At 60.8% G+C, this 25552-nt stretch overlaps 1 protein-coding gene across 1 annotated transcript in view; it reads right to left on the bottom strand.

The window, feature by feature from the left end:
* MPRIP (myosin phosphatase Rho interacting protein) overlaps nt 1-18215 on the bottom strand; it is a gene marked incomplete at its 5' end in the record, with an annotated part of 82499 nt that extends 64284 nt beyond the window's left edge. The window contains 3 exons of the mRNA XM_082490290.1: nt 4447-4512; nt 6675-6752; nt 18096-18215. Of these exons, the coding sequence (XP_082346416.1) occupies nt 4447-4512; nt 6675-6752; nt 18096-18215 (264 nt within the window). The remainder of the gene's footprint in view (nt 1-4446; nt 4513-6674; nt 6753-18095) is intronic.
* Between the last annotated feature and the right edge of the window lie 7337 nt (nt 18216-25552).

A 25552-nucleotide genomic window follows, 5' to 3' on the forward strand; every position in this document is an offset into this window, starting at 1 on the left:
GGGTATCACCCCCCAGGCAAAGCGTGCCAGGATGCAGCCGCCGGGCAGGCAGCAGTTAGGGGAGGTGTCACTCATCGTCCTGGCACAGGTGCCCCCTTGTCCCCTCGAGTGACTGATCACAATCCCTCCCAGCCCAGGCAGGGCTGTTTCCCCACGGGCCGAGGACTTTATCCTCTCTAGTTTCAAATATCCTTAAGTACCAAAGGTCTAAGCTGCTTGGGTGACTCTTCCACCTCCAAAACAAGTCTTTGGATGCATTTGCCTTGGCTTAGGTCCTTTGACAAGCTTTAGACTCACACTTCATGCCATAGGGAATCAGGGAATGTTATCTCTTGGGAAAACCAAGGAAGTACCATAAGACTGGGGAGCACATGGGGGCAAGCATCCTCGGACACCCACAACGCAGCAGCTTGTCCCCAGGTCCGTCCCCGGCTCCCTGTCACACTCTTTCCTGCCTTCCTTCAACTCAAGAGCGTTTTCACCATCCCCAGCTGCTGCTGAGAAACATCAGCCCCTGTACATCATCTGGCCCAGTACGGAGGTTTATCAAACAGCAGGAGCGAGCCAGCACCGAGGCGTAATCGGTGGTTCAGCATGGGAAGGCAACCCCGAGTGATCACACATCTTCCGCATCCACCCGCGGCTGGGAGGGAGGAATTCCTGCACGTCTGAGCAGGTTGGGCTTAGCCGGGGCTCGGCAGAGCCGGGAACAGCCGCTGGCACACTCCCTGCAGAGGGGAAGGGGATGTGCTCCGCTTGGTGTTGCTAGAAGCCAGGCGGGCTGTGGGTGCTGGCAGGAACGGCATACAGCGTGAAAGAGGGAGACCCCAGGGAGCGAGTCTGGCAGCTCAGCCTGGGTTTGAGGGGACGGAGGTCCATCACCCACGCTTGTCCTCCCCACTGCAGACAACACACAGAACTGGTTTGGGTTTTCAGAGCGAAAATATGGCAGAGAAAGGATGGAGAGATGGAAGGATGGACATACAGAAAGAAGGCAGCCGACCAGAAGCAGACTTGGGATCAGCTCCAGGACACCCATGGGCAGGTCTCAGGAGGGGTCTGATGCCATCAGGGTGGCTGGTGCCTACTTGTCCCACCTTCTTCTAAGGGCTTTCCATGCCCCAAATGCTCTGATCCAACACCAAACTTGACCCGTCCCATGGCAGAAGTCTCCTGCACTCGAGGCTGCCGTGTCCCACGGGCTCTGGGTACCACGGCACCAACGTCTTTGGGGACCCCCTGAGGTCTCCCCAGCTCATAGCCGGGCTTCGAGCCAGCCCTCCGCACTCCAGCCCACCGGGAGCGAGGAGCGGAGTCCCCCTGGCCAGGCACAGCAGCGTCTCTGCTGCCATCGCCAGCCCAGGGCTCCCCTCCTGAACCCACCCCTCCCTCCCACTTTTAATAAGAGCATAAATTGCCAAACCCACAAAATTAATGTATAACAGGTTCAAGGCAGAGCAATTCAATCCCCACTCGCAGCAGCCTGGGAGGTCTCCAGCCAGCTGCCGCCCGGCTCCCGGCACGCTGCAGAGGCTGCCCCTGCGCCACGGCCCCCACGGGACCCCTGCCCAGCTCCCTTGGGAGGGGAGCAACTGGGGCACACTGGGGGTAGATCATCCCTGTATGGGCTGCAAAGTGGATGCTCCATGCAAAAAACAGTGTCCCCGCTGCATGTGGGAGAGGCACCTCCTGGACAAGGCCCTGGCCCCGTTACTCCTCCCTGGCCCGTGGTGGCGGTGGGGACACAGCAAGGAGCCGGCACAGCCGGAGGGGTGGGGAGCCACAGGCAGGGAACAGGCAAGCACCTCTGGGGAGAAACCAGTGTCCCCCAGCAACCCCAGCCAGCAGTGCCCAAGGTGTGGTGGGCATGGGGCTGGGTCCTCACATCCCCCACAGGGACCTGCCTGCTGACAGCTTGACCCGAGTGCCACCCAGTCCCCTCCAGTGACCCCCAACATCCAGCCACCACAGCCTGACACCGTGGGATGGTGGCAGGGGGGTCCCAAACCCTCTGAGCCATGCTCTAGCCCTGCCCGGGTGGGAAAGCTGCACCGCAGCTGAGCCCCGATGTGCTCAACACACTGCACCCGGCTGCTCCCCATGGGTCCCCCCCTCCTCGTGCGGACCAGCCAAGGGCTAACACCCACGCTGGCACTTGACTCTGACATAGGGAGCTGTGAGCTTGGGGGTACTGGGATCAGCGTCTTGCTGGAGCAGAAACCCACACTGCAATGGGCACGGGTTACCCCCGGGGACCACCAGCAAACCTGTGCTGAAGTTACCCGACCCCCCATGAACGCAGCCTCCTGGCACGCAGGGGGTGAACCTGTCCCTGCTGCAGGGAACAGGGCGAGGGCAGGACCATGTGGGGGCATGGTGGGCTGATGGAGGGGGGCCCTGGTCCGGCCAGCAGAGGGGTCAGGAACTGGCGGTTTGGCAGAGAAACAACTTCCCCCAAGGTCACGTGGAGGACATGCCACAGGACACATTCCCACGTGTGGAAGAAGATGGTCCCTGCCTGTCCTTCCTCAGCCCCTGGCCCTGCTCCTGCACGGGCTGAGCAACAACAAAAAAAACTGTTTCCTCCTGCCTGGGGGGGGGGGGGGGGTCCTCCTGCCCCATAGCAGCAGGGGATGCTCCGGTGCCGCAGGCTGTAAGGAGCCAGGGGAGGCTGTGCCCAACTATGGCCAGGTGACACCTTTAGCAGAGCCAGTGCAAACAGCAGTGTGGATCCCACACAGCGATGTGCTCTGCAGAAAGGTCAGGAGGGTATTTTTATACCATGTGTCAGACCCCGACAAGGAGAAGGGAGTCAAAACCATCTCCTCAATCTATGGCCATGGTGAGGTCGGACTGAGCCCTCCTCCAGTGGGACCCATAGTACCACAAATGGTCATGGGGGCAGAAAGTCCCAGTGCCTTGTCCCGGCGGTGCTCTGCTGGGTCAGAGCTGTCCCACCAGGCACGCAGGGCTGGAGGGGTGCAGGAACCCAGCAGCAGCTGAGAAGGGTGGTTCAGCACAGAGAGGTGCCAGCACAATGGTACATCCACCACCCACGACACCAACCCACGCTGCACATCTGCACACTCCCTTTGGTTTGTTCCCCTCCCCACACACACTCTTTCCCCTTTCTTAAGGGGGAAAAAGCCCAAGAAGTACCTAGAGAACTGCAGGATGCTCCCCCATCCTCTGCACACTCTCCAGCAATGGTGACCTGTGGTGCCATGAGGTCCTGAGGGCAGGCCACCAGGCTGGGGCACTGCCCGTTGACTCCTGCCCAGATGCAGCAGCACCTGGGGCTGGTCAACCCTCCCAGGGATGCAAAACAGCAAGAAAACCACTAAAAATTGAGTTTTGCAAGATCCTTCCACCTCTCCTCAGATCAGGGCATCTCCCCACCCCAGCCAGCCACACACTACTCTCCTGTCGCTGTAGGACGTGAAACACCAGCCCAGTGCGGAGCCAGGTTGCAGAGACACTAGAAACGTACTGAAAGCCTCCACCGCTCCTACCCAAGACATTTAAATTATTTAGGGCACTTGGATCAATCCCAAGAAAAAAAAAAAAAACACAAACAAACAAGGCATGAAACTCGAGCAACGCTCTCTGTGCTGCTGCGCCTCCCCATCCCGCAGTGCCCTCGCAGGAGGACAGAGGCATGCCGCCCTCGCAGGGAGCCTCCCTGCCAGACGCAGGTCCCCGCATGTCCCGGCTCCACGTGTGTGCACACACGATGCTCTGCATCCTGCTGCGCCAGGCTTCTGCCCACGAAGGCAGATCCCAGCGGACGGGCACCCGCCCTGCCGTGCTGGCATGCTCCACCTTGGGCACCCTCCCATGGGTTTGCTGTAGCCGGGGGGATAAATCAGCAGCCCCAGGCGGTCACGGGCAGGGCTGACCCGGTTGGGCTCATCAGCCCCACTTCGCAGCTCGCAGAGGATGAGAGGGTTTCCCTTCCTTTCCTCTCTTGGCTCTGTTTCACCGAGGGGAGCAGCGCCGGCAGCGTGGAAGCCGTGGGAAGGCGTTCCAGCTGACCTACTTTCCACAGCATCACTAGGGAGGGCCTCCTTCCCCGGCACTGTCGAGGCAATTCACCGTGCGATTCATCACCACCAAACCCCAGCCGGCACAGGGCAGGGCAGAAAGGAGTAGGGGGACCCTGGGAACCCCACCAGCATGGGGTCTGTCAGCAACTGATCAACCCCAAAGCAGGTGGGACCCTCCTGAACACCCGCCATCCTCCATTGACCATCCACCAAGCTCCCACGCAAACCCAGCCTGGCAGTAAGTCAAACCCAGCGAGCAAAACTCTTCACCAGTTCAGCAGAGACCTCCTCACACCATACCCGGAGCATCACCAGAGGCTCCTCCAAGGGCAGCAGAGGTGGCCCTGGCTGACCCTCACAGCCTGAACCCGGCCACACGCCTCCATCGGGCAGCACTTACCATCTCGTCGAGGGCGTAGCGCAGCAGCCCGTGCTCGTAGAGGATGAAGAACCGACGCTGCCATTTCTGCAAGAGAAGACAGCAAAGCAGGGTCACAGCAGCGCCCACCGGCCCCCCGCTTGGGGCACCAGAACCCACAAAGCTGGGGCAGAGAAAAGGCACTGAAACCCCTTCGTGGCAGGGGACTCGTGACAACAGAGCACATGCCCGGGTCTCATCGAGCATTGGACCACAGCTGCCAAAAAAGCAGGGGGACCTGCCTGACACTGCAGGGACCGTTCCTAGAGGTTGATGAATGTTGCAGAAGTACTTCTGCTCAGCCCCTCACGCCCCAAACCCAGCCGTTCAGGGTGCCGTGGGCTTTGCAAAGCAAGGTCCTGCCAGGCTGTCTGGCAGAGCTCTGCCAGGGGTCTGCTTGCACCAGCCCACATCGCTCCACGCTGATTTACTGCCTGGCTCTGTTAGCACCCAATATGAGGATCTTCTGGGGTTGCTTCCCCACCCCACTCCTCTCTGCATTCAGACAGACCCCAAACTGGCCTGATTTAACCATATAGGTGACAAAAATAATCAGACAACAAAAAGACTCCAGCTATAGGCTGGAAGCAGGACTTTCCTCCTCCCCACCAGCAGGATGCCCACAAGCCTCATCACTGCTTTCCAAGAGACCCAAGTCCTGCAGGACACCAGAAGGATCCCCCAGCCAAGTGCTCCCAGCCCTCAGCTTCATCCTGTGTGGTCTATGCCAGCACCTGGTGCTGCAGGGTGACAGGGTGTCATGCTAGATGCCCCCCAGCAGTGCATCCGCTGGACTGGGATGATGGCTGCATCTCCAGGGGTGGCACTGCCTAGGCGGTCCTGCCTCCCCCCGGCACCGTGCTGGCACCGCTGCTTCTGCAGCTGCACAGCAAACCAGATTGGAGAACTGATCTGGCTGGAAAACTGCCTTTTTTTGTGTGTGCCAGGTTGTTTTCAGCCAAGAGCAAAAACTGGTTGAGCAGGCTGAAATAAAAAAGGTCCTAGATTCATAGCCCCAGTGCAGCAATTCTTATCTCACTTTTCTCAGCCCTTCGGGCAAAGTCCAAGGTGCTCAGGGACAAGCAGAACTACTGAGGACCCCATGGACCTCCACATGCCCCAGCTTAGCGGGCAGCCTCCACTCCAGGGGGGACATGAGTCCCATGTCCCCACAGCATTGGGCCAGCAAGCCTGCAACTAGCTGCGACTCCAAATAATGACCCACATACCCCAGGCTGAACTCAGAACCCAATTCTTGTTCACTCAGGAAGAGATTTTTATTTTTTTTTATTCCTAGCAGCTCTGTGAGCATTTTGGCTGCGTGACAGAGGGTTCACGGACCACTGCCATCCCTCCCACGCACAAGACAGCCCTGTCCTGGCGGCCTCAGCAGCAAGTTCCCTGGAAGAACAGCCTGGGGACAGGCTGGGAGTCTTCACGGTGAAAGGATGTCAGCCCAGCCACGTCCTTCTGGACCTTAGACCCCCCAGGGCAGGAAAGCGGGTGATGCTCCAACCCCTCACGATGCTGCTGTTTATGCAAGGCACAAACAAACCCCTTTGGGCAGGAGCTGAGTGTGCCCCGCTCTGTCTGCGGGTCTCTGCTGCTGGTTTCAGAGCTCCGCAGGGTTACAGCAAATGGGAATCACCCCGCAGCCCCTTTCATGCCACAGGACCTGCGTGACACAAAGGTATCCACGTTAGGGGATGGAATGCAGCCTCCCTCCAAGGCTTAAGGCATGCCCAAGATGAGCTGCAGAAAATAAAATAGTTGTTTCCAAGCACCAAAGGGAAACTGGGAGCCTTGCTGATGGTCTCAGCATGGACCAGAGCTGCACAGCCCACACCCTACTGGCCTGAGAGCCTTCCTATCAGCATGGCATGTGTCAGGCCAACCAGATCCCAACCAGATCAGCATCGAGGCATCAAAAAGCAACAGGCAATAAAACTGCATGGACTGAGCCTGAGCAGCACCTGCAGTACCCCAGGCTGCTGCCCAGCATGGGAGCCCTCACATCCCGGAGAAGGCATTCGAGCCCTGCTGCAGGAAACATCTCCTGGCTTCCTGGTTTGCACAAGGGGATGAGTGCACGGAGGTGCCTACGGCACTCCCAGGGCTGCAGCCATCCCCATGGGCAGGGACAGGCCCTCGCTGCTCCTCCTGCCACCCCCACCCACGGCAGACGGAGAAGGCATCTCAGCTTTGCTTACCCGGGAGCGATGGACAGGGTTGTCAAAATCTGTTCCTTCCGGGGCCAGCAGCAGCCAGCCACCATAAATGGGTTTGGCCTGCAAAGAAACAGCAGAGAAACACATCAGGTGGAGAAGAAACCACCTCATCATGGACCAGCACTGCAGGGAATCAATGGTAGGGGACTATGGGAAACTGCCCCAGCCCCCTGCACCAGTTCAGGCTCCTGTACACAGGCAAACTCAGCCCTGCCAGTGCGGGGAACACGATGCTCGATGGCAGCCTGTAGCATTACATACACTGTGGGCAAACGGAACTGAGATGAGGACTCGGGAGGAGGTAAAACCCCAGCCACAAACACCTAACTCAGCCGCTTCTGCATGGCATCGTGCCGAGAGCATCAACCTCCCGGGTACTGCCCGGCTGCAGAGCCCGTCCTCACTGACAGCTCTTCCCCTCGCCACCGGCAGCGTGCCTCTACTCCAAAGCAAAAAAAAAAAAAAAAAAAACCCATACTCCAAAGGAGAGCTCGATGTTTTCCTTTTGTTAATTAAGAGAGGAAAAACTACCCAGTGCTGGCAGTTCTCCAGCTCGCAGCCACTTCCCGTGCCGTGCACATCCAGCACCCGTCTCCCCGCAGGGCCGGCCCCTGCCAGCCCGCTCCTCCCCGCCAGCGGCTTCCAGCAGCCCACGGCCGTGCACACAGGAAGGTCAGAGCCAGGCAGAGGGAAAACAGCTCATTCAGCCAGCCGGGAAGAGAAAGGGAAAGAATACCCGGAAAGAAATGCCTTACAGCACTGCCTTTTATCAGTGGAAAAAAAAAAAAAATATCCCGGCTCTTTCCACCGATGGTTTGGGCGCAAAACTGGCCGGCGCGAAGCAGACCCACCCCACGGCGAGCGGTGGGATGGGGATGGGCACCGGGCATGTCCTTCCCCCGCAAAGTCCTGCGGGCACCGCTCCTGCTGCCTGTCAAGCTGCAAACTATTAGCCAACCCCATTCCTGGCAAGGGCTGGGGCCAAATCCTGGTGCAAGAGTGGTGAGGCATTGCCACACCGGTGAGGCGGCTGCATGGAGATACCAGGACAGGCCAGGAGGGAGGAAACCCAGGGCAGATCCAGCTTCCGGAGCCCTCGAGTCCAGGGACGCCGCTTTCCACCATGAAATATCCATGCACGCCCAGCCCCAGCCTGGCCACACAGTGACAAGGACACACATTCCCAGCTCCTCTTGAAATTAGTTGGTTAATCTTGTAACTTTCTTTTCTTTTTTTCCCTCTCTCTTTTTTTTTTTTTTTTCCTTTAAAGCTTAAAACTGTTTCCAATTCGGTACCTCCCCTGGATTCCTCCTGCCAGTTTCTGTGGTTTTGTAATGTTAAAAAAAAAAAAAAGTTTCCCCTCTGGAAAAATCCCTGCAAACAATAGAAGAAACTGCCTATGCACCAAAAACTGTCAAATGCATGAAACACTGAGTAAGCAAACTGGAAACAAGCCGGAGGAGCCCTTTTACTGTTTATAAAGCAAAAAGAAATAACAAAATATCTTATCCCCCCCCAACAACGTGACGTATCAGTTCTAGGTGTTGCTCTCCCAGCAACTGGGAAAACATGATTTGAGAAGACCTTCTTTCCTTGCTTCCCCCTCTCCTTAAAGGGGATTAAAAACAATGAAAATGCAATGCTGGGAGCGCGATCCAATTTTGGGGAGCTGCTTCCCTCCCTCCTGGGGGCCCGGGACACCCCTGTACCCTCCTGTTCCCACAACCAGGACCAGCCTCACCCACACCAGGGTGGGGTGGGGGGGGCCTGCTGGCACCGAAGAGCACCCCGCTGGCACCGCAGCCCCCAGCCCTCCCTGGGTTTGGCCAGGAGCCCCTCACCCCCACCGGCCCACTCTCACCTGGGTGCTGGCGCCCTGCTCGCCCGTGGCCCCCATGCTGCCCCCCAGCCCCGGCGGCACCCGCTCTGCGCCCGGCCCCGTGCCGCCCACGCTGCGGGGTGAGCCGTGCTCCGCCACTCCCCCGGCGCACCCCGCCGCCAGCCCGCCCCGCGCCCCCACCCAAAGGCGCCCGTGACGCATCCGTGCCCACGCGAGGGGAGGACTTTGGAGCGGGGGCTCCCATCGCGCCGGGAGGTGGCCACGGCCACCCATGTGCCCCGGGCAGGGTGGCTTCCAATGGATTTTCCCCAAATTTCTCTGCTGTTTTGCAGGGGGAAAAGCGAAATTGCAAATAAATAACTAAAGATGACCCAGCAGAGAGCCAGGAAGCGCCGTCAATGTGTCACTGCAGCAGGGAAGGGGGGTCCACAAACTTCCATGAGAGGCATTCACGGCAAGCCCTGAGCAACCACCTCCGGTGCTTGAGAACATACTGTAAGTGGCCTTCACCACCCGGGAAGGAGGAAGAGGATGACAGTGAAGGCAGGACGTGGCATCCCCAGTGCTTGGCACCACCATGCCAAGGCAGCACCCTGAGGAGCCCTCGGTGGTGATGCCACAGGCAGCCAAGCCGCTTGCTGGGCTCAACCCTCCTCCATCCCCCAAATTTCCCCTCTGTGCCCCAGCACGGCCCTGGCCACGGCCAAGCGCTCAACTCAGTGAAGCCCTATGAGCAAAATCTCTCCCACAGCACTGCAGCCCTCCCGGCTGGACCGTCCCATGCCGCCCTGAGCATCCCACTGCACCCCAGCAGCATCCAGCCTCACACAGCCCCCGGTGCGACGCACAGCGGGCAAGTCCGAGTGCCATACCGGGGATGAAGTAACCATGAAACCCAAACAGGGGACACCATCACCAGGGTCAGCAGCGCACAGCCTTAACCCGGTATTACAGGCGTGAAGCCCTGCCCCACCTCAGCCTGGTTCACACCCCTCAGCAGACATTATTTTGCCCTCAGCCACTCCAATTTTGGCTCAACTGACCATATATAAAGCACTGAGCACCTGAAATATATGCCCTTAACACAGAGCATGGTCATTTCTTTACCGGCATCAGAAAAAAACACCAGTGGGCTATACTTATTTTGGCAGAAGCGTCCAATTTCAGACATTGAAACCAAAATAGCTGAAAGGTATGAGTTAGAGCCAGCCAGCGTGGGCAGCCTGGTTCCACCCGCCAACAGATGAACGCTCAGAGTGCTTTTTAAAGCCAAACCAAAACAAGCTACTGCTAAAACCAAGCAAATGCCCAGAGAGGTACAAGCCTAAATAAAAAGGATATGAATTAGCGCACAAAGTGTCTGAAATAAACCCATCACACCTGCATTGGAATGGCCCTGCTGACGCGAGGTTTAAAATAAACCCGCTCGATGCAGCTGCGGGAGGCAGGTCCAGGGGAGCGTCACCACACCGGGATGGAGCTGGAACCGTGCGTTGCTTTGCACCAGCTCGGCTTCCTCCAGAGAGCTCAGCAAGAGGAGGAAAACGCAATACCCAGCACTGAGCAAGAGTTCAGAGCAAAAACATCCCCTGTCCAAGCAGATCTGTCCAACCCCACATTAAGGGATGGCGTTAGAGCAATGCCAGGGTTCCCAAGATGCCTTGATCACACAGAGCCCAGACCACCTCCCATGGACTCCAGTGATGTCCGAAAGGCAGCTCCAGGCAGTTTACATGCAGGCAGCAGCCACAAAGGATGCTCGGGCGCTGAGCGGCTTTGCTTTTATCCAGACAGTACCTGGCCAAAAGGTGAGCCACAAAACGACATGGAGAGCAGAGCAGAGGGCAGCTGCTGGCAGTGCGATGCATCCACGTCCGGGGTGGGGTAAGGCGACGCTCCCAGGGTGGGCAGGAAGAGAAGAGCCGGTTCCTCCGGCACGGTTCGCAATGACGAAGCCAACCACCCGCCACGACCTCGGCAGGGAGGTGCAGAAGCTGTAGCCTCGCCGCCCAAAAAAAAAGCGATATAGCCACAGTGCCTTTCAGGGGCACCACCGTGAGTGGGGTGCGGCCGGGTTGGAGCCCCACAGTGCCCGGTCCCGTCCCGTGGGACCGGTGGAGGCTGACTCAGACAGAAACGTCACCACTCCGCTTCCTGTCGCACCTCTGGGAACGCCCAAGTATCCCAACCCGCCTCCGATCCCGCCTGGCCCTGCTTAGCTTCAGGGCCCACCACTGGAGCTGTGCTGCGGGTCCTCCGCAGCCCCTCACCTGCCGCTCGGGCCACTGCCCGGGCCACTGCATCCATCCCCTTGGCCAGCGGCCCTGCATTGCGTCCAGGGGGAAGACGCTGCCTCCAGCCCAGGGCCGGCACTGGCAGCACAGCGGGTGGGAGGAAGCGGAGAAGGAAGCGGCCCCAGCTCGGTTTACATGAAGCTGTCAAGCTACCGCGCTGATGCTGCCCAGGCACGGACAAACCACCCCACCCCAAGCAGCTCCACCAACACTGGGAACGTGACTCCCAGCAGCCAGGAGACAGAGATTGAAGGACATGCAGAGCCACTCAGCACTTTCCAAAGCAGTGGGCGATGCAGGAACCCCTGCACATCCCCAGGGATGAAGGGCAGAAGAGGGCACAGCCTCCTGCTTCCAGCAGGCAGGACAGGTCACAGGAACCCGACAGCCCACGGAGCATCAGGTCACAGGGATGGAGGTGCGCTGTGACACCAACCAGCATGCCTGTTGGATAGGCTTTCATGCCTGCAGAGTTTGTTGGTGGTACTTTCACCTCTTCCCTTCCCCATGCAAACGAGCCAGTGGAGCAGGCTGGTCGGCAGCACCAAGCAGAGCCGCACCGTGCCGGCCATGCGGTGCCCCGCAGGAGCTCATTGCACGAGGCAGAACAAGAGTGCTTTGCCGACATCCACATCTCCTCTTAGGGTCGGGACTCTGCCCCGTGGCAGAGCACCCACATCCCCGCTGGGGTGCCGGGACACCCAGGCGGGCTGAGGATGCCCCTGCAGCTGCTCCCCATCCACCCCAACGTGCTCCGAGGGAAGTCCGAATCCATTGCTGGGAGACACTCCTGGCTCTGAGCGCATGGCGGGAGGGATAATCTGTTTAGGCTGCCGGCAGACGTCATCAGCCTGTCTCGGGTGGAGGCAGGGCTTGTTTTGTTCAGGCTTGGCAGCTGAGAGGGAAGGGGGGGCGGGGGGGGGAAAAATGGACCATTGCAGCAGAGCTTTAGCCTCTGCCTCTACCGCTGAATGCAGAGAGCCCTGTGCAGTGGGGAAGCTGTGTCCGAGCCTCCAGCAGCCCTGCTAGAAAACAACAGCCCTAGCCTGACCCGGGCTGTGGGTGAACCCACGGTAACTTCCATCCCACCACCTTTATGGTCTTAGTCCCAGTATTCACCAAAGGGGCTTCTCCAAAAGCAGCGCCTGCCACTACATGCATGCATGCATCTCTGGGTACTTAGTAACAGGGTTACAGCTCTCATCGAGACCCACCAGAGACCATGGCTCCAGAGCAGAGGCAGCAAGGTCACCATCCCCTGTGCACCGACTCCCTCAGGGCTCCCTGGAGGGAAGGACCAGTTTTTGGCATAGCTCAAGGGGAAAATCAGCACAAACGCTGTAGTTGCAACCTCAAAAGAGGAAACCTGGGCGGTTTCAGCCCCGCTCTGCTCTCGGTTTTGCACACCTTGGAGTCTGAGAGAACACTGCGGATGGGTGAGTCGGAGCGGCTGTCACCTGGCAGGAACGGGGAAGGTGACATGGTGTTTGGGGCAGGAATGGGATGTGATACCCAAGCAGGCTTTCCTGCCCACAGCGTGGCTTCTCGGAACTTGAGAGACAGGCATCGCTTAACATTTTGCATGCTCCCAGCGGGATGCCACACGGACGGCTGCAGACCCACGACCCCAAGCCAGCGGGAGGCTCTGCAAACACCACTGTGCAAACCCGCACTCTGGCGGCAACCCCAAGGGCCGGGGATATAGCCCAGCCTCGGTGGTTAAGCTGCTTACATCTCGGCTTCCCTGCCCGTACAGTATTTCCCCTCTGCTGTATGTCACTTGGCGATGGGCAGCGGAGCGGGGCCAAACCCCAGCGCGGGAGGCTGCTGTGCTGCCAGTGGGCGCCCGCAACCACTCCCGGCATGAAATCGCTCTCCATCCCCCAGCTCTGCATCCAGGCCGGCCGCTCGCTCGCTGCCCCCGGGTTCAGCCCAAGCTCAGCTTTCTCCAGCCGGAGACCTGGGCAGCTCCTGGGGGCAGCCCTGGACGCACGGGGACACCCCACTCTCCCGCAAAAACACATTTGCACGGCACAGGTGTGGCCGTGAGCCGGCTGCTGCCGAAGCTACAAATCGCCCAGGCCAGGTTTTCACCACCAACACTCTCCCCTTGCAGGTAGAGGCCAAACCAGACCGGACAGACCAGACCTGGGGTGCGAGGAACATGAGGTGGCTCTGCCGTGGGGCGGCTGGCGGGCACCACAGGCGGCGGCGGTGCGGCACAGCCCTCCCGGCACGCCGGCAGCCCTGACCCAGCCACCGGCAAACCTCCAAGAAAGGAGCTGCCCAGGCAGTTTGCTGCGTGGGCAGCGAGAGTGACCGACCAACCGGAGGAACAGGAAGGGGAAAGGTTGAATTCACCCTTCGCGCAAACAGCCCGTCTCCTTCTGCAAATACCCTGTCCCCGGCCCCAGGGCTGCGCTCAGGTCCATCAGCTGCCACCGGCTCCGGCAGTCGGAGTAAGAGCTGGAAGAGGCCAGCTGCAGTTTGCACGGGCAATTTGTCAAGCAGCAGCAAAATGGAATTGGGAAGAAACGAGCTTCATGATCTCTGCTCCCCCTCCTTGAGCAGCCCCAAAGGCCGGCGTGCCCCACGGCGAGCAGGCGTATCTAACCACCTCCCACATCGGGGCTTCCTCAGCACCCGGGAGAAGCCACAACAACTCTCCAGAGTGGTGGAGAGGGGATTTATCACTTCCTCGGGTGCCAGAGCAGATAAGGTGTGGCGCCATACAAAAAAAAAAAAAAAAAAAAAGGCAAAACCCACAGCAAATAAGTGTGCCAAGGGGACAGTTCTCCAGCACCCGCCATGCCCCTTCCCTTGGGCCACATAGAGGGTCAAGTGAACCCAAAGCCGACCCCGGCACACAACCTCACATCTCTCCTGAGCACCAACTGCCCTCATGCCACTTTCCAGGGGTGGATGCAGCCCGTGGGATGCGATGGCCACCGTGACCCTGCCTGTCCCAGCTCCTCTGGCCATGGCCCCCAAGTCCCTGCCCGCTCCAGCCGCTGATGGAGGCGGCTTTGACATTTGCAGAGAATCTCCCCGCTCTGTTCAGTCCTAATAATTAGTCAAGTACAGGCAGATTTTTGCAGCATGATACAAGCAGCCGGGAGCAGGGAATGCAAGTGCAGGGGCTGCTTTCCAGGAAAGAGGGGGCTTTTCCTTCCCCGAGGAGCAGGAGGCGGAGGCGAAAGCGTGCCCGGGACATGATCCCTCACCCTGCCGCCCTTCGGACAATGCACAGAGCCAGGACAAGACCCCAGTCCAGGGCATGGCAGCCCCATCAATGTAATGCCCCTGAGCAAAATCAAGCCTGCGACCCAACGCTGAAACTCTCTGGCCTCAGGGCTGCTGGTAGCCGGCTGTTTGGCATCCAGAACAGCTAGAAAGTGATAAAGTCCAAAGGAGGAGAGATGGAAATAACCACCACCACCACCCCCCGCCCTGCTGCTGGGCAGGGGTGTCACAGGCTGTCCAGGAGGAGGCAGTGGGAAAAGTTTGCAAGCTCCATTTTCTAACTGGGTGGTCCTCTGGGCATTCATGCCACAGCCTCAAAAAAAGAAAAAAGGAAAAAAAGAAAAAGACACACTGGTAGCTGGAAAGATGTCCTGAAATTCCTCTATCTGTGCCAGTCCCCATGCCCCGAGAGAGCACACTCATGGAGAAAATTAAAAGCAACTGCTTTACACTCCGCTCTTCTTCCAATTCAGGCCAAGCATGATTTTGAGGTTAATTCCCAGCCCATTCCTTATCGTGGGGGCTTCATCTCTCTTACCAACCAGAGGCGTGTGCATGCAGGCAGGCATGGCTCAGTCCAGGCCAGCCGGCGTGGAGAGCAGGGACCCCACGGGGACACCCCCACGGCCCTGCAGAGCCCTGGGTGGCTTCCTCGGGTAGAGGGTCCCGCTGGCCAGGCCGGCTGTCTCCTGGAGATGGAAGAGGGTCCCTGGGAACCGTCCACCCGCCCGGGGCAGGCTCTGGGAAGCTGACCTCCACACGAGGTATGCAGGAGGTTAGAAGGGGACCATACGGTGCCGGTGCAGGCACGCCTTGCCAGGAAAGAGGGAATTCCCACAAAAAGGGAATTTCTCCCTTGCCAGGAACAGGGCAGCACCAGGGAAGGTGGCAAGGGGTGGGTGGAGCAGCCAGGACAGAGCCACCAACAGCACCGTGTCTGCCAAGGACCATAAGCCTGATCCTGCCGCCGCAGAGGATCGCAGGGCTCTGAGCACCCACACCAAGGCTCGTGGTCATTGGGGCAGACCCACAGCAACAGATTTTTCCCTAGGGGGGAGCAGACGAAGGGACTGACCCAGTTTTTCCCATGCCATGCAGGCACCCCAGAAGGTCAAACACAGGCTGGGAGGGAGTCAAGGGCACATCACCTCCCACCTGCAGCCCTGAGGGGGTGCTCAAGGCTCCAACGGGTGGTGGGTCCACACGTCACCCACCCCAAGTCACACCGACCCCCAGCCGGCAGCACAGCCACGCACAAAAACAACTCGTGAACGCAGCGCTCCCGGGATTAGGGACTTAGCGTCCGCGCAGCCCTTTGAAGTTGGAAGCGCTAAGTCTGATTATTATTAGAGAGCTCCAGCTCATTAATCCTGATGTTTGGGGCCAGATTCCCCCCTCCTAGCCCCGTTCCTAATTCGGTTCCCCGAGTAAAACAGGGAATCCAGTACAACCAGTAAATATTTGTGACGCTTCGCAAACACACACCAGTCTCTGCCCCGAGCAGCTCCAGCACCCCGGAGCACCCCGGGAAGCAGGAGGGGTGGCTCCTAACACCCACACAGGTATTTTTATATAATAAAAATCCAAAAAAGACACGAGTACGTAAGTGTGAAGTACCTTCACCTTTCCTGCAAGCCAAGTAGAAAGGTCAGATGACTCAAAAAGACTTTTCTAGCCTGACTCTAGGTAATCACCAACATGGTCCTTGTCCGTGGGGTAAGAGGGACACGCTGAGCACAGAGCCCCCACACCGCTGTTTGGGATCCCCCTTACCCAAACCAAGCTTAGAAAAAAAAAAAAAGTTTAAAAGGCAAAAAAAAAAAAAAAAATTCAGAGCTGTTAAATGAACCGTTATTCCTGGGTGTGCTTCGGAGGCGCACACCCCCACATCCAGCCAGGCTCCTCGCTGCGACGCAGAGCCTCCTCCAACAAGGGGGACGAATTTGGGGGGGAGGTGAGCAGGGTGGGGGGGAAGCGGGTCTCCTCGGCACGGGGAGGGGGGGGCTGGAGGGTGCGTGCCTGCATCACACGCTACCAGAGCCACCATCTTATCTGGGAAGCGGGATTACTTCACCCCGGCTGCAACGGGAGAAGCCGAAGCAGGATCGCGCCGTTTTCCCCAACCGGAGCCCCCCAGTGCGGGGCCTGGATCTGTCCCCACGAGAGACAGCCACGGTGGCAGCCCCCCAAGGCCACCCGCCACCCCGACGGGAACAAAGCGAGCGAAGGGCTGCCCGAAACGCGGCTCTGGGCCCTGGGTCCCCGGGGAGGGCGGCAGGCCCCCCCCATGGCAGAGCAGGCAGGCACTGTGGGGGGCCACATGCAACGCTTTGAACCCCCTCCCCCCCAATAAAAATAAAAAAGCCTTTCACCCAGGAGGCGGCGAAACCCTGGTCGGGACAGGGGGAAAGGGCCGGCCAGGAGCGGGGGGCTCTTCCTGAGCCCCCTCCGGGATGGCTCCTTTGTCTGGGCACGGCCGTGACGCTCCCCGCCGCCCGCCCCTTCCCGCACACACCACGGCATTTTTTCCAGTTACATTTTTTCCATATTAGCCCTCAGACTTCATTATGCTCCCCCCCCCCCCCCCAGCTTCTCTTCTCCTGGCCCCCCCCTTTCCCCTCCCCAAGCGAGCGCAGCAATATGTCCGATCTCATTGCCATAATAGGATCGGGAACAGGGATGTCAGCTCCGGCCCAGAAAGGTGTGGGAGGAGGAGGGAGGGCGGCCCTGCTCCCTGCACCCCAACACCCCAAACACCCCCCCGCCATGGCTTGCACAGGCCTCAGGGCCTGCCTCAGGCCTGGGAGGAAGAGGAGGAGGAGGAAGGCCCAGCCATGGCAGCCCCCCAGTGGGAAGGGGCAGAGGTCGCCTTCCCGTCCCCCCAAGAAAGCGAGGGGGGCTGTAGAGGAGGGGGCCCATGTCTGGCACCTCCAGGAGACGACGTTTTGTTTGCAGCCAAGTTTCCCCCCTCCCAGGACTTTCAGGATCTTCCTATGGAGCCCACAGGATACCCCCCCACCTGCTGCCCTGCACCTCAAGAGGGGATGGGGTCACCCCCAGCACAGGCACTGGTCCCCAGACGGCCTCAGGAAAGGGTTAAGACCCCAGGAGGGCATGGCCTAAGGGACCAGGGGCACCTGTGGGGCTGCTGGGTGCCCCATGGGACACCTGGGTATCCGTGGGGTCAGCAGGCACGCCATGGGATCGCTGGACACTCTCTGGGACCAGAGAGCACCCATGGGGCTCCTTAACACCCCATAGGATTCACAGATACCTGTGGGTCCCTGTGTTATCCGTGGGGTCAGCAGGCACCCCAAAGGACCCCTGGACAACCTACGGGAGCAGAGAGCACCCATGGGGCTCCTGAACACCCCATGGGGCTCACAGATACCTGTGGGTCCCTGCGCTACCCATGGGGTCAGCAGGCACCCCATGGGACCACACACCACCCATGGGACCCCTGGACACCTTCTGGGTACCACAGAGCACCCATGGAGCTCCTAAACACCCCATGGGATTCATGAATACCTGGGACCTCTGTGGAGTCAGCAAGCACCCTATGGGACCCCACACCACCCTTGACAGCCCACACTACCTACGGAGTAGCACACACCCACACGGCTCTATGACATCTATGTGACCACCAGCAGCCATCCCACAGGACTCCTGGAGATCCCATGGGAACCCGTGCTAACCATGGGGCCACCAGGCACCCATGGGACCTTGTGCTGTCTGTGGGACCCTAAGACATCCATGGGACCCTGTACTATCCATAGGATCCTGAGCAATCCATGGGGCCACCCCTGGGACCCTAAGCTACCCCATGGACCCCGAGATACCCACGGGGCCATCAGGCACCCACGGGGCTCCACACCACCCACGGGACCCCGGGCTACCCACGGGGCCAGCAGACACCCCACGGGGACCCAGGGCGCCCTGGGGCCGGACGCGTGGGGGCGGGCAGGGGGCGGGGCTCCGGGGCGGATTTTAGGGGGAAAACAGTGGGTTTTTGAGGGAAGGTCCCACCTGGTTGAGGTCCTCGTCGTTGAGCAGGTGGGACTCGCGGGGCTTGAAGCAGTTCTGGCACTTGCTCTTGTTGAAGATGTTGGCCTGGAACTTCCTGCAGGGGTTGTCCTTGGCGGCCATGGCGCGCCCCGCGCCCGCTGCGCGCCCGCTCAGCGCCCCGCGGAGCGCCCGCCCGCCGCCGCGCCCATCGCCGCCCCGCGGCCTCCGCCTGCCGCCTGCGGAGCGCGGGGGGGTGGGGGTGGGGGGAAGATCGTCAAACAAACAAACAAAAACAAAAAAACCCCAAAAATAAAAAAGGAAAAATTAAAAAAAAAAAAAATCCTGCAAGAAGGCGGCCGCCTCCGCTGCGGCTCAGCGGGCGCGCATGGCCGGGCGGCGCGGAGGACCGCGGTGTCCTCGCCCTGCGGGGCTGGGCTGGGCCGAAGTGAGGTGGGGTGGAGTGGAGTGGAGTGGGCGCGGTGCGGGGGCTCCGGTGCGGCGGTGGGTGCTCGGCGCTGCGGCCACCGCTGCCGCCGACTGCGCCGCCCGCAAAGTTTCCAGCGCCCGCGGAGCCAGGCGGAAAAGGGGGCGGGGCGGAGAGGGGGGGGGGGCCGCGGCGCCGGACGGACGCCCCCGCCTGCCAATAGAAGCGGGCACGCGCCGCTAACAAAAGGGCGGCCTGGCCAATGGGATGCAAGGAGAGGGGAGGGCGCGGCGGGGCCGCCTCGGCCCCCTTCGGCCGTGGGGGAGGGGCGGCGCGCTGACAGCTGGGGGCGGGGCCGGCTCGGCCCGGCCCGGGTACGGACCCCCCTCACACCGAGTACTGACCCCCCCACACCACGGACAGAACCGCCCCCCCGTGTACTGATCCCCCGTCACACCGAGTACTGACCCCCCCCCACTATGCACAGACCCTCTCCCACCGTGTACTGACCCCCCTTACACTGAGTACTGACCCCCCCAACATGCACAGAAACCCCCAATGCGTACTGCGCCCCCCACCATGCACAGACCCCCCTTCACCGTGCACAGACACCCCCACCATCTACTGACCCCCTCCCCATGTACTGACCCCTCACACCGAGTACTGACCCCCCCAATGAGTACTGACCCCCTCCCCCATGCACAGACCACCCCCCCCGTGCACAGCCCTCCCCCATGCACGCCTGCCCCTTGCACTGACCCCCTCCCTACACACGGCCCCCCCACGTTGTGCCCCAAACTCCTTGTCTCGCACGGGCCCCTTCATGCACTGACCCAGCGTGGGGGGACCCCTGTGCCATGCACCACCCCCCCCGCCATGCATGAGCCCCCCCACACCCCCTGCACCATGCACAGCCCCCCATACAACCCCCTGCACAGCCCAGCCCCCCAACCACCCATCAGGGTCACACAGGGTGCAACATGTGGGGTTTGCACCCCCACAGCCACCCCCCAGCATAGGGGTGCCCCCCCCCTCTATCCCCCCCCCAGAGGGCCAGCCCACCCTGCTGCCCCGGCAGCGCACGGTGCCATGGCCCCAAGGGTGACACAGCCCCCCCCATTAACCCCGACCTCGGACACAGCCCCCACCATGCTCTGGGTTGGCACATGGCAGGGGGGGGGTCATCACCCACTTAGACACCCAAATTTTGCGGGGGGAGGGGGCGGAGAAATGCAGCCTCGTGCCCCTCCCGCAGCTGTGCAACTTGCGGTGTTGGGGACCCACCGGCATGAAGCGGGGACGGGGGGTGCCACCGCCCCGGGGCCAGCAGGGAACTCCTCTATTTGTCCAGTGCGTTTTTATCCGGTGGAAACCGGCGGCACCGGCAGGTAAATATGCCCGACCCGGCGATAAGGACCTGGCACGAGGGCGCAGGTTTGGCTCTGTCCCTGGGGGTGGCCGAGGCACCCACCTGCGGGCACACACCGCGTCTGGTTTTACTCTCCCGGCCCTAATTCCGCACATCAGCCCGAGAAGAGCCAGAGAAGGGACCTCAGCGCCTGTGGAGCATCACCGCGGCGGGAGAGATGTGGCAACGCCAGCCCCGGAGCACGGCGGCACCGCGAGTGTGCCGATCGGCACCTCCAAAACGCACCCCAGTTGCGGCACGTCCCACCACGCTCGGACGCCGCGGTGGCACACGGTGTCTTCCCGCTCACCCCGATATCCCCCACCGGCGTGGGATGGGGCCCTGCTATTAGGGACAGCCACGCGGACCGTCCCGGGTTTGTTGGGACCAGGAAAAACCCGTTGGAGAAGAGGCGGCGGCGCGGTCCCCTCGCACCCAGCGCTGCCCCATCGTTTGATGTGGGGCCCGGCCTCGGCGGCCTCGCCACGCCGGCTCCGCGCTGTCATCCTGGAGTAAATAAAGGCCAGCACAATTGCCTGCTTGTTTATTAATTTTTTGCTTCATCAAAGGCTGCTTTAATCATCTCTCTCCCTCCTGCCATCGCCACCCGCAGCACCCACAGTGCCGGCGTGCCACGGGTTAGGGACGGGACAGCGGAGCTGCAGGGTGACCCCGCTCCCGCACCAGTGGCACCGCAACCAAAAACCCAATAAATAGAATTAAAAAAAGGGACTGCACCCTCACCCAGCCCCCCACCGGCTGCTCGGGTGGCCCAAGCCCACATGATGTCCCCAGGAGGGATGTGCATGCTGAGGGGTGGCCACCATTTCTGCCCCGACCACCCCATCACTGGTTTGGGTGGATTTTCTCACCTTTCCCTTGACCCTAATGTTGTAAGAGCAGCGTGGCTCTTCTCCGGGGAGGGAGGATTTTCCCCTCCGGGATTTACAGACCCCGACGCCCTCGCCGTGGGTCCAGGGTCCACCTGGCACATGACTGCCCAACTCCTGCTCTTCAGAGAAGGCCGGACAATTTTCCCAACCAGCTCTTCTCCTGCCCCGATCCCCCTTTCCTCCTTCCCTCCCTCCCTCCCTCCATCCCTGATGTCGTTGGATTATTCCCCGCCACATCCCTTGCTGAGGACCTGCCATGCCCTACATCCCGCAGGTCCCAGAGATGCACAGATTTTTTTTTTCCATCAAAAAGCTGCTCTACAGTTCGCCAGGCACCTCTACGTGTTGTCCCCACGGTCCCCAGCTCTTTGCCACCTCCTCGGGGCTCCATGTGAGCCGGCAGAGGCACAGCACCCGTGGCCAACATGAGGTCCCCTGCACAGAGCATCCTCCCGTGCTCCCCGGGTACAGCCGGGAGGAGGGGGGCGACTCCAAAGGGTTTTGGGTGGGGAGCTGGGGGAGAGGAGGATGGGGGTGACCAGCGTGTGTCCCCCCATTGATGAGCACAGAGAGGGGGCGAGGGACCCCAACAGGCTGGGGGGACCCTCCGGGAGCAAAGCGGCTGCTCTTTCCCCAGCGCTATGGGGCACTGTCGTGTCCCCCTCCCAAAAAAAAACGGGCACAGCATTGCACAGAGCACGGAGCGGGGGCCGGGGCTGGTGTCTCCCACGCCGCGGGCTGATATGGCCGAGCTGCACCGTGGCTCGGGGCCATGACCTGGCGCCACGCACGGCCCCGCCGGAGCCGGCAGCACCTCGCGGGAAGCAGCTGGTGCCGGTGCTGGCTCCAGCCTCTCCAAAAATCCAGCTGAACGGGACGGGCCTCTCCGCAAACCTGTCGAGCCGCATTCAGCCGCGCCGGAGCCAGCGTCCGCACACCGCTGGCTGCCCGTGTGCCGCGTTCGACGTGTGCAGCCGGTGGGGCCACCAAAAACTCGCTCCCGATGACTCTCCCCGCATGCCCCAGGCCCCGGCACGGCCGTGGCACGGAGGTCCCCCGACATGTGCCGTGGAGGCGGGTGTCCCACCCCACCCCCCCCCACCACGGGGATGCCCGGTTGGGGCAGCCGTGTGTAACAGGTCTCTTCAGCCCAGAGCCAGTCTGGAGCAGTTTTCTCCCAAACGAGGGCAATTAAAGTAGTAGGAAAATGGAAAGTATTCGTCAGGGAGCTGCAGTGGCAGAGGGGGAAGGCGCTGCGGTGAGTCAGCCATCCAAACCGAAGCCCCAGCGCCAGGTAAACAAGCTGCAAACCAGAAGGTGTTAGTCACCGGCTCTGGCTGCGCCAGCCCCAGCCTGGGAAGGGCATCGGCGAAACCCTCCTGCTCTGGGAAAGGGTTCGGCAGCACCAAACCCCACCGGCAAGAGGAGAGCAGCACCTGCTCCCCGCCGTGGCGTGGAGGTCCCACCAAGGAGCATCCACCGCCTCTGTCCACAAGGACATCACTGGGATGGGGACGTGGGATGTGTGGCCGTGTGTCATTTTGCAGGAGAAGGTGCGATGCAGCACATTTTCCTGCGGGACCGGGCGCCGCCGGGGCAAGAGCAGGATGGCCGGGTGCTCCTCCTGGGTGGCCATCTCTTCCCTGCGGGACCTTGGGCAAGTCATTTAATCTCTCTGCGCCGCCACCTCGCCGTCATTACGGTGGAGCCAGACGGATGGACGCCCAGGGGAGAGGGCAGGATTCATGGTTTAAAGCCGGCAAGCCCTGGGATCCCCACTGGATCCAGGCTGGGACCAAGTGGCGCCTGCGAGGGCTCCCCTCCTCCCGCCCTGCAGGAGGCTTGGATGCCCCTCAAGCCACCCTGCATCTAATAGGGGTGAAACCCACAGGTTAGAAATGGGGAACAAAACCACCCTCACGGACGGAGGGTGTCCCCCGGGCTGTCCCAGGTACTGTCTCTGTGCCCTGCCTGACCTGTGCCCAATTTTCCCAGTGGGAAAAATAAAAGGACCCAGATTATCCACTGGAGGAAATCCACAGGGCTCGACTGCAGCTGACGCAGCCCGGAGAGGAGGATGCAGCTTCCACGGGGCTGGAAAAGACCACGGGGATGGTTCAGCGCAGCCCTCTGCTTTGCTGGACGCACACACACGCACACAGAGGCTTGAGCTGGTCCCAGAAGCCGCATTAAATCATGTCCCACCAAGAAGAGATTTCCTCTTGTGCAGAGACGCCAAACGCCTGCGAGTTCATACCCTCCTCCTAAAATTGGGCCAATGGTTAATTACGCTCCCGGTCGGGTTATCGGTGACCGGGTCCCATGGCCGCTTCCTGCCATTGGACCTCCTCTAGCAGGGAAAATCCGGCTCTTTTGTTCCCACACGTGCCCCCCCCCGCTCCCCCTTTCCCTGCCTTTTGGCTGGGCTCTGCCTGTTTGGCCGGGCAGAGCGGATCCCCCCTGAGAGGGGAAGGGCTGCCTGTGCTGCCGCCTCCCCTCTTGCCGTGAGCCTCAGCATCCCTGCTAAAAATATTGTCCCATCCAAAGCTGGCTCCCCCCACCTCCCTCCGTCACTAGCCCCCTTGGCCACCACCCCTGAGCTGCCAGCCACAGCCCTCGGATGTCTGCTCTGCTGACTCCATATAATGCAAGTTTTACAAATGCAAACGTCACATGGCCGTAAATTAAATACTTTGGAGAAACCCATTATAATGCAGCACCACAATTAGCTTTATCAGCCACCCCAGAGTCATGCCAAAAACCAAAGCCGACTCACTTGACAGGAGCTGCCATCCATGAAACCAAGCTAACGACCTTAATTATATTTTTAGCTTCTAATTTTTGGCTGAGAGTATCCCCAATTACCCAGCCCATAATTTGCCCAGAGACTGCGATCAGCCTACCTGGTCTGTAATTCCCAGGGTCAGCCCTTTTATCCCTTTTAAATACTAGACTCCCACTGGCCGCCCTCCAGCCCTCTGGAATTTCCCCAGGGTTTTTAGTGTCAAAAATTAACACCAGAGCTCCTCGGCAGCCCGTGAGCCCCTTCCCGCGAGGGTCCTGCCAGAAACGCCTCTCGTCCTGAGAAAATCCAGTGATGTCGGAGGTGGGGACGGGGAGTCGTTCCTGCTGGGTTATAAACGCTGCGTTATCCCATCGGCTGCTCTGGCCAAAGATTGTTCTTGGACTCATCTCCCGTATCTGCCACCCACGCTCTGCACCTCAGCACGCAGCCCCGGCGCTGCAGCCTCCTTTCCCTGCCCCTTCGCTATGCATTTACAGGGTTTTACCCTCGCTTCCGTGCCATCCCTCGCCCAAGCTGGGTCTTTTCCCACCCGGCTGTCCTTGCTCGCCAGCTGGCTACTGGGTTTGGGGAGCCGGCCCTGAACACAGCCTGGTTTTCAGTAATACTTCCCTCTCCTCATCTGTGCTACATTTTGGCAAGGTGGCCCTTGCAGCATCACCCCCGATGATGCACACGGGCACCCCTGGAGCCTGGCTCGCCCCGGGGATCGCCCGCAGCCCCCCCGGCACAGCCGTTGCGAGGGGGCACACCCCATGGCACGGGGGCTGCCGCGGTGCCCGGACACCGGTGGGTGCTGAGCATCCTTGGGACGATGCCCTGCTGCAGCCCCGTGGGGCGGCAGCGGGATGAGACGGCGGTGCAAAGGGAGGAACGGAGCAGCACAGGGTCTGTGGGGGGCACCTGAACCCCACCTTGCCCGAGGGGCTGGTGCAAACGGAGCGGGCAGAGGCCAGCCCGGCTGCCCTGGGACAGCACCCTCCTTGGCACAGAGGCTGGGCAAAGGCAGGGCCGGAGCGGCCGGTTGGAGGATGCAAAGGCATCCAGAGCACCCAGCACCCAACGGGGAGCCGGGCTGGGCTATCCAAGGGTGCCATCTCCTGGGGAGAGACCCAAACAGCCGGGAGCACAGCATCGCATCCAGGCGCAGGATGGGTCCCCCTGGGCTGCAGGAGTGGGGAGCTGGACCGGCACCCCGGGGTGCAGCATCCTCACTGCCCTTGGCTGGGGATGGTTCTTCACGAAGGGGATGGCCATGGCACGGCTGTGGCCCCAGCAACCGTGCGTAGGGTGCAGGTCCTGTGCAGGCACCCGGCGTGCCGCCACGGACCCGACTGGTCACCTGCCCGCACCGAAAAACCAGACAGCGACGGTGGCTGTCGTGCAGCGACAACCTCGTGGTTTCGGTCACGGAGCAGCTCTGCGCTTTGCCACGAGGAATCGGTGGTGGTGGTGGGTCACGGAGGGCGGCCGGGCAGTGCCCAGGGGATGGGCGCATCCTGACGTCAGCGCACTCGAGAGCACGCGTCCGTGGGGAATTAGGGTGAAAGAAATGAGTCTTCGGCAGCCGCGCTCAGAGCCATCTGTGCTCAGCCCAGCCTCGCAGTTGCCAGTTTCGACCCAAAATGACTCCTCTTCCCCTTCCTACCCCCACGGCCTCTTTTTTCGGGTCCCAAAGGGAGCACGTGTGTGAGCAAATGCCTTGGCCGAGGCCCAGCCCTGCCCAAGCACAGGGGCTGCAAAAGGCAGATGGGCTGAGGAGAGGCCGGGAGGAAAATATCCCAGCAAAGCTGCCCAAAGAGAAGGCGAGGCATCCCCCCGAAATTTTCAGAGCCAAACTTTATCCACCCTACCCGCCTGCTACCTGCAGCTCTCCTCGCAGCGATGCCACTGGAGCAAGAGCCCAAAAGAAATAAAAGGTTTTATTGTCCGGACCAAATTGGGTTCTAT

The sequence above is a fragment of the Vanellus vanellus genome (genome assembly GCF_965231255.1).
Source record: "Vanellus vanellus genome assembly, chromosome: 14".
Lineage (NCBI taxonomy): Eukaryota > Metazoa > Chordata > Aves > Charadriiformes > Charadriidae > Vanellus > Vanellus vanellus.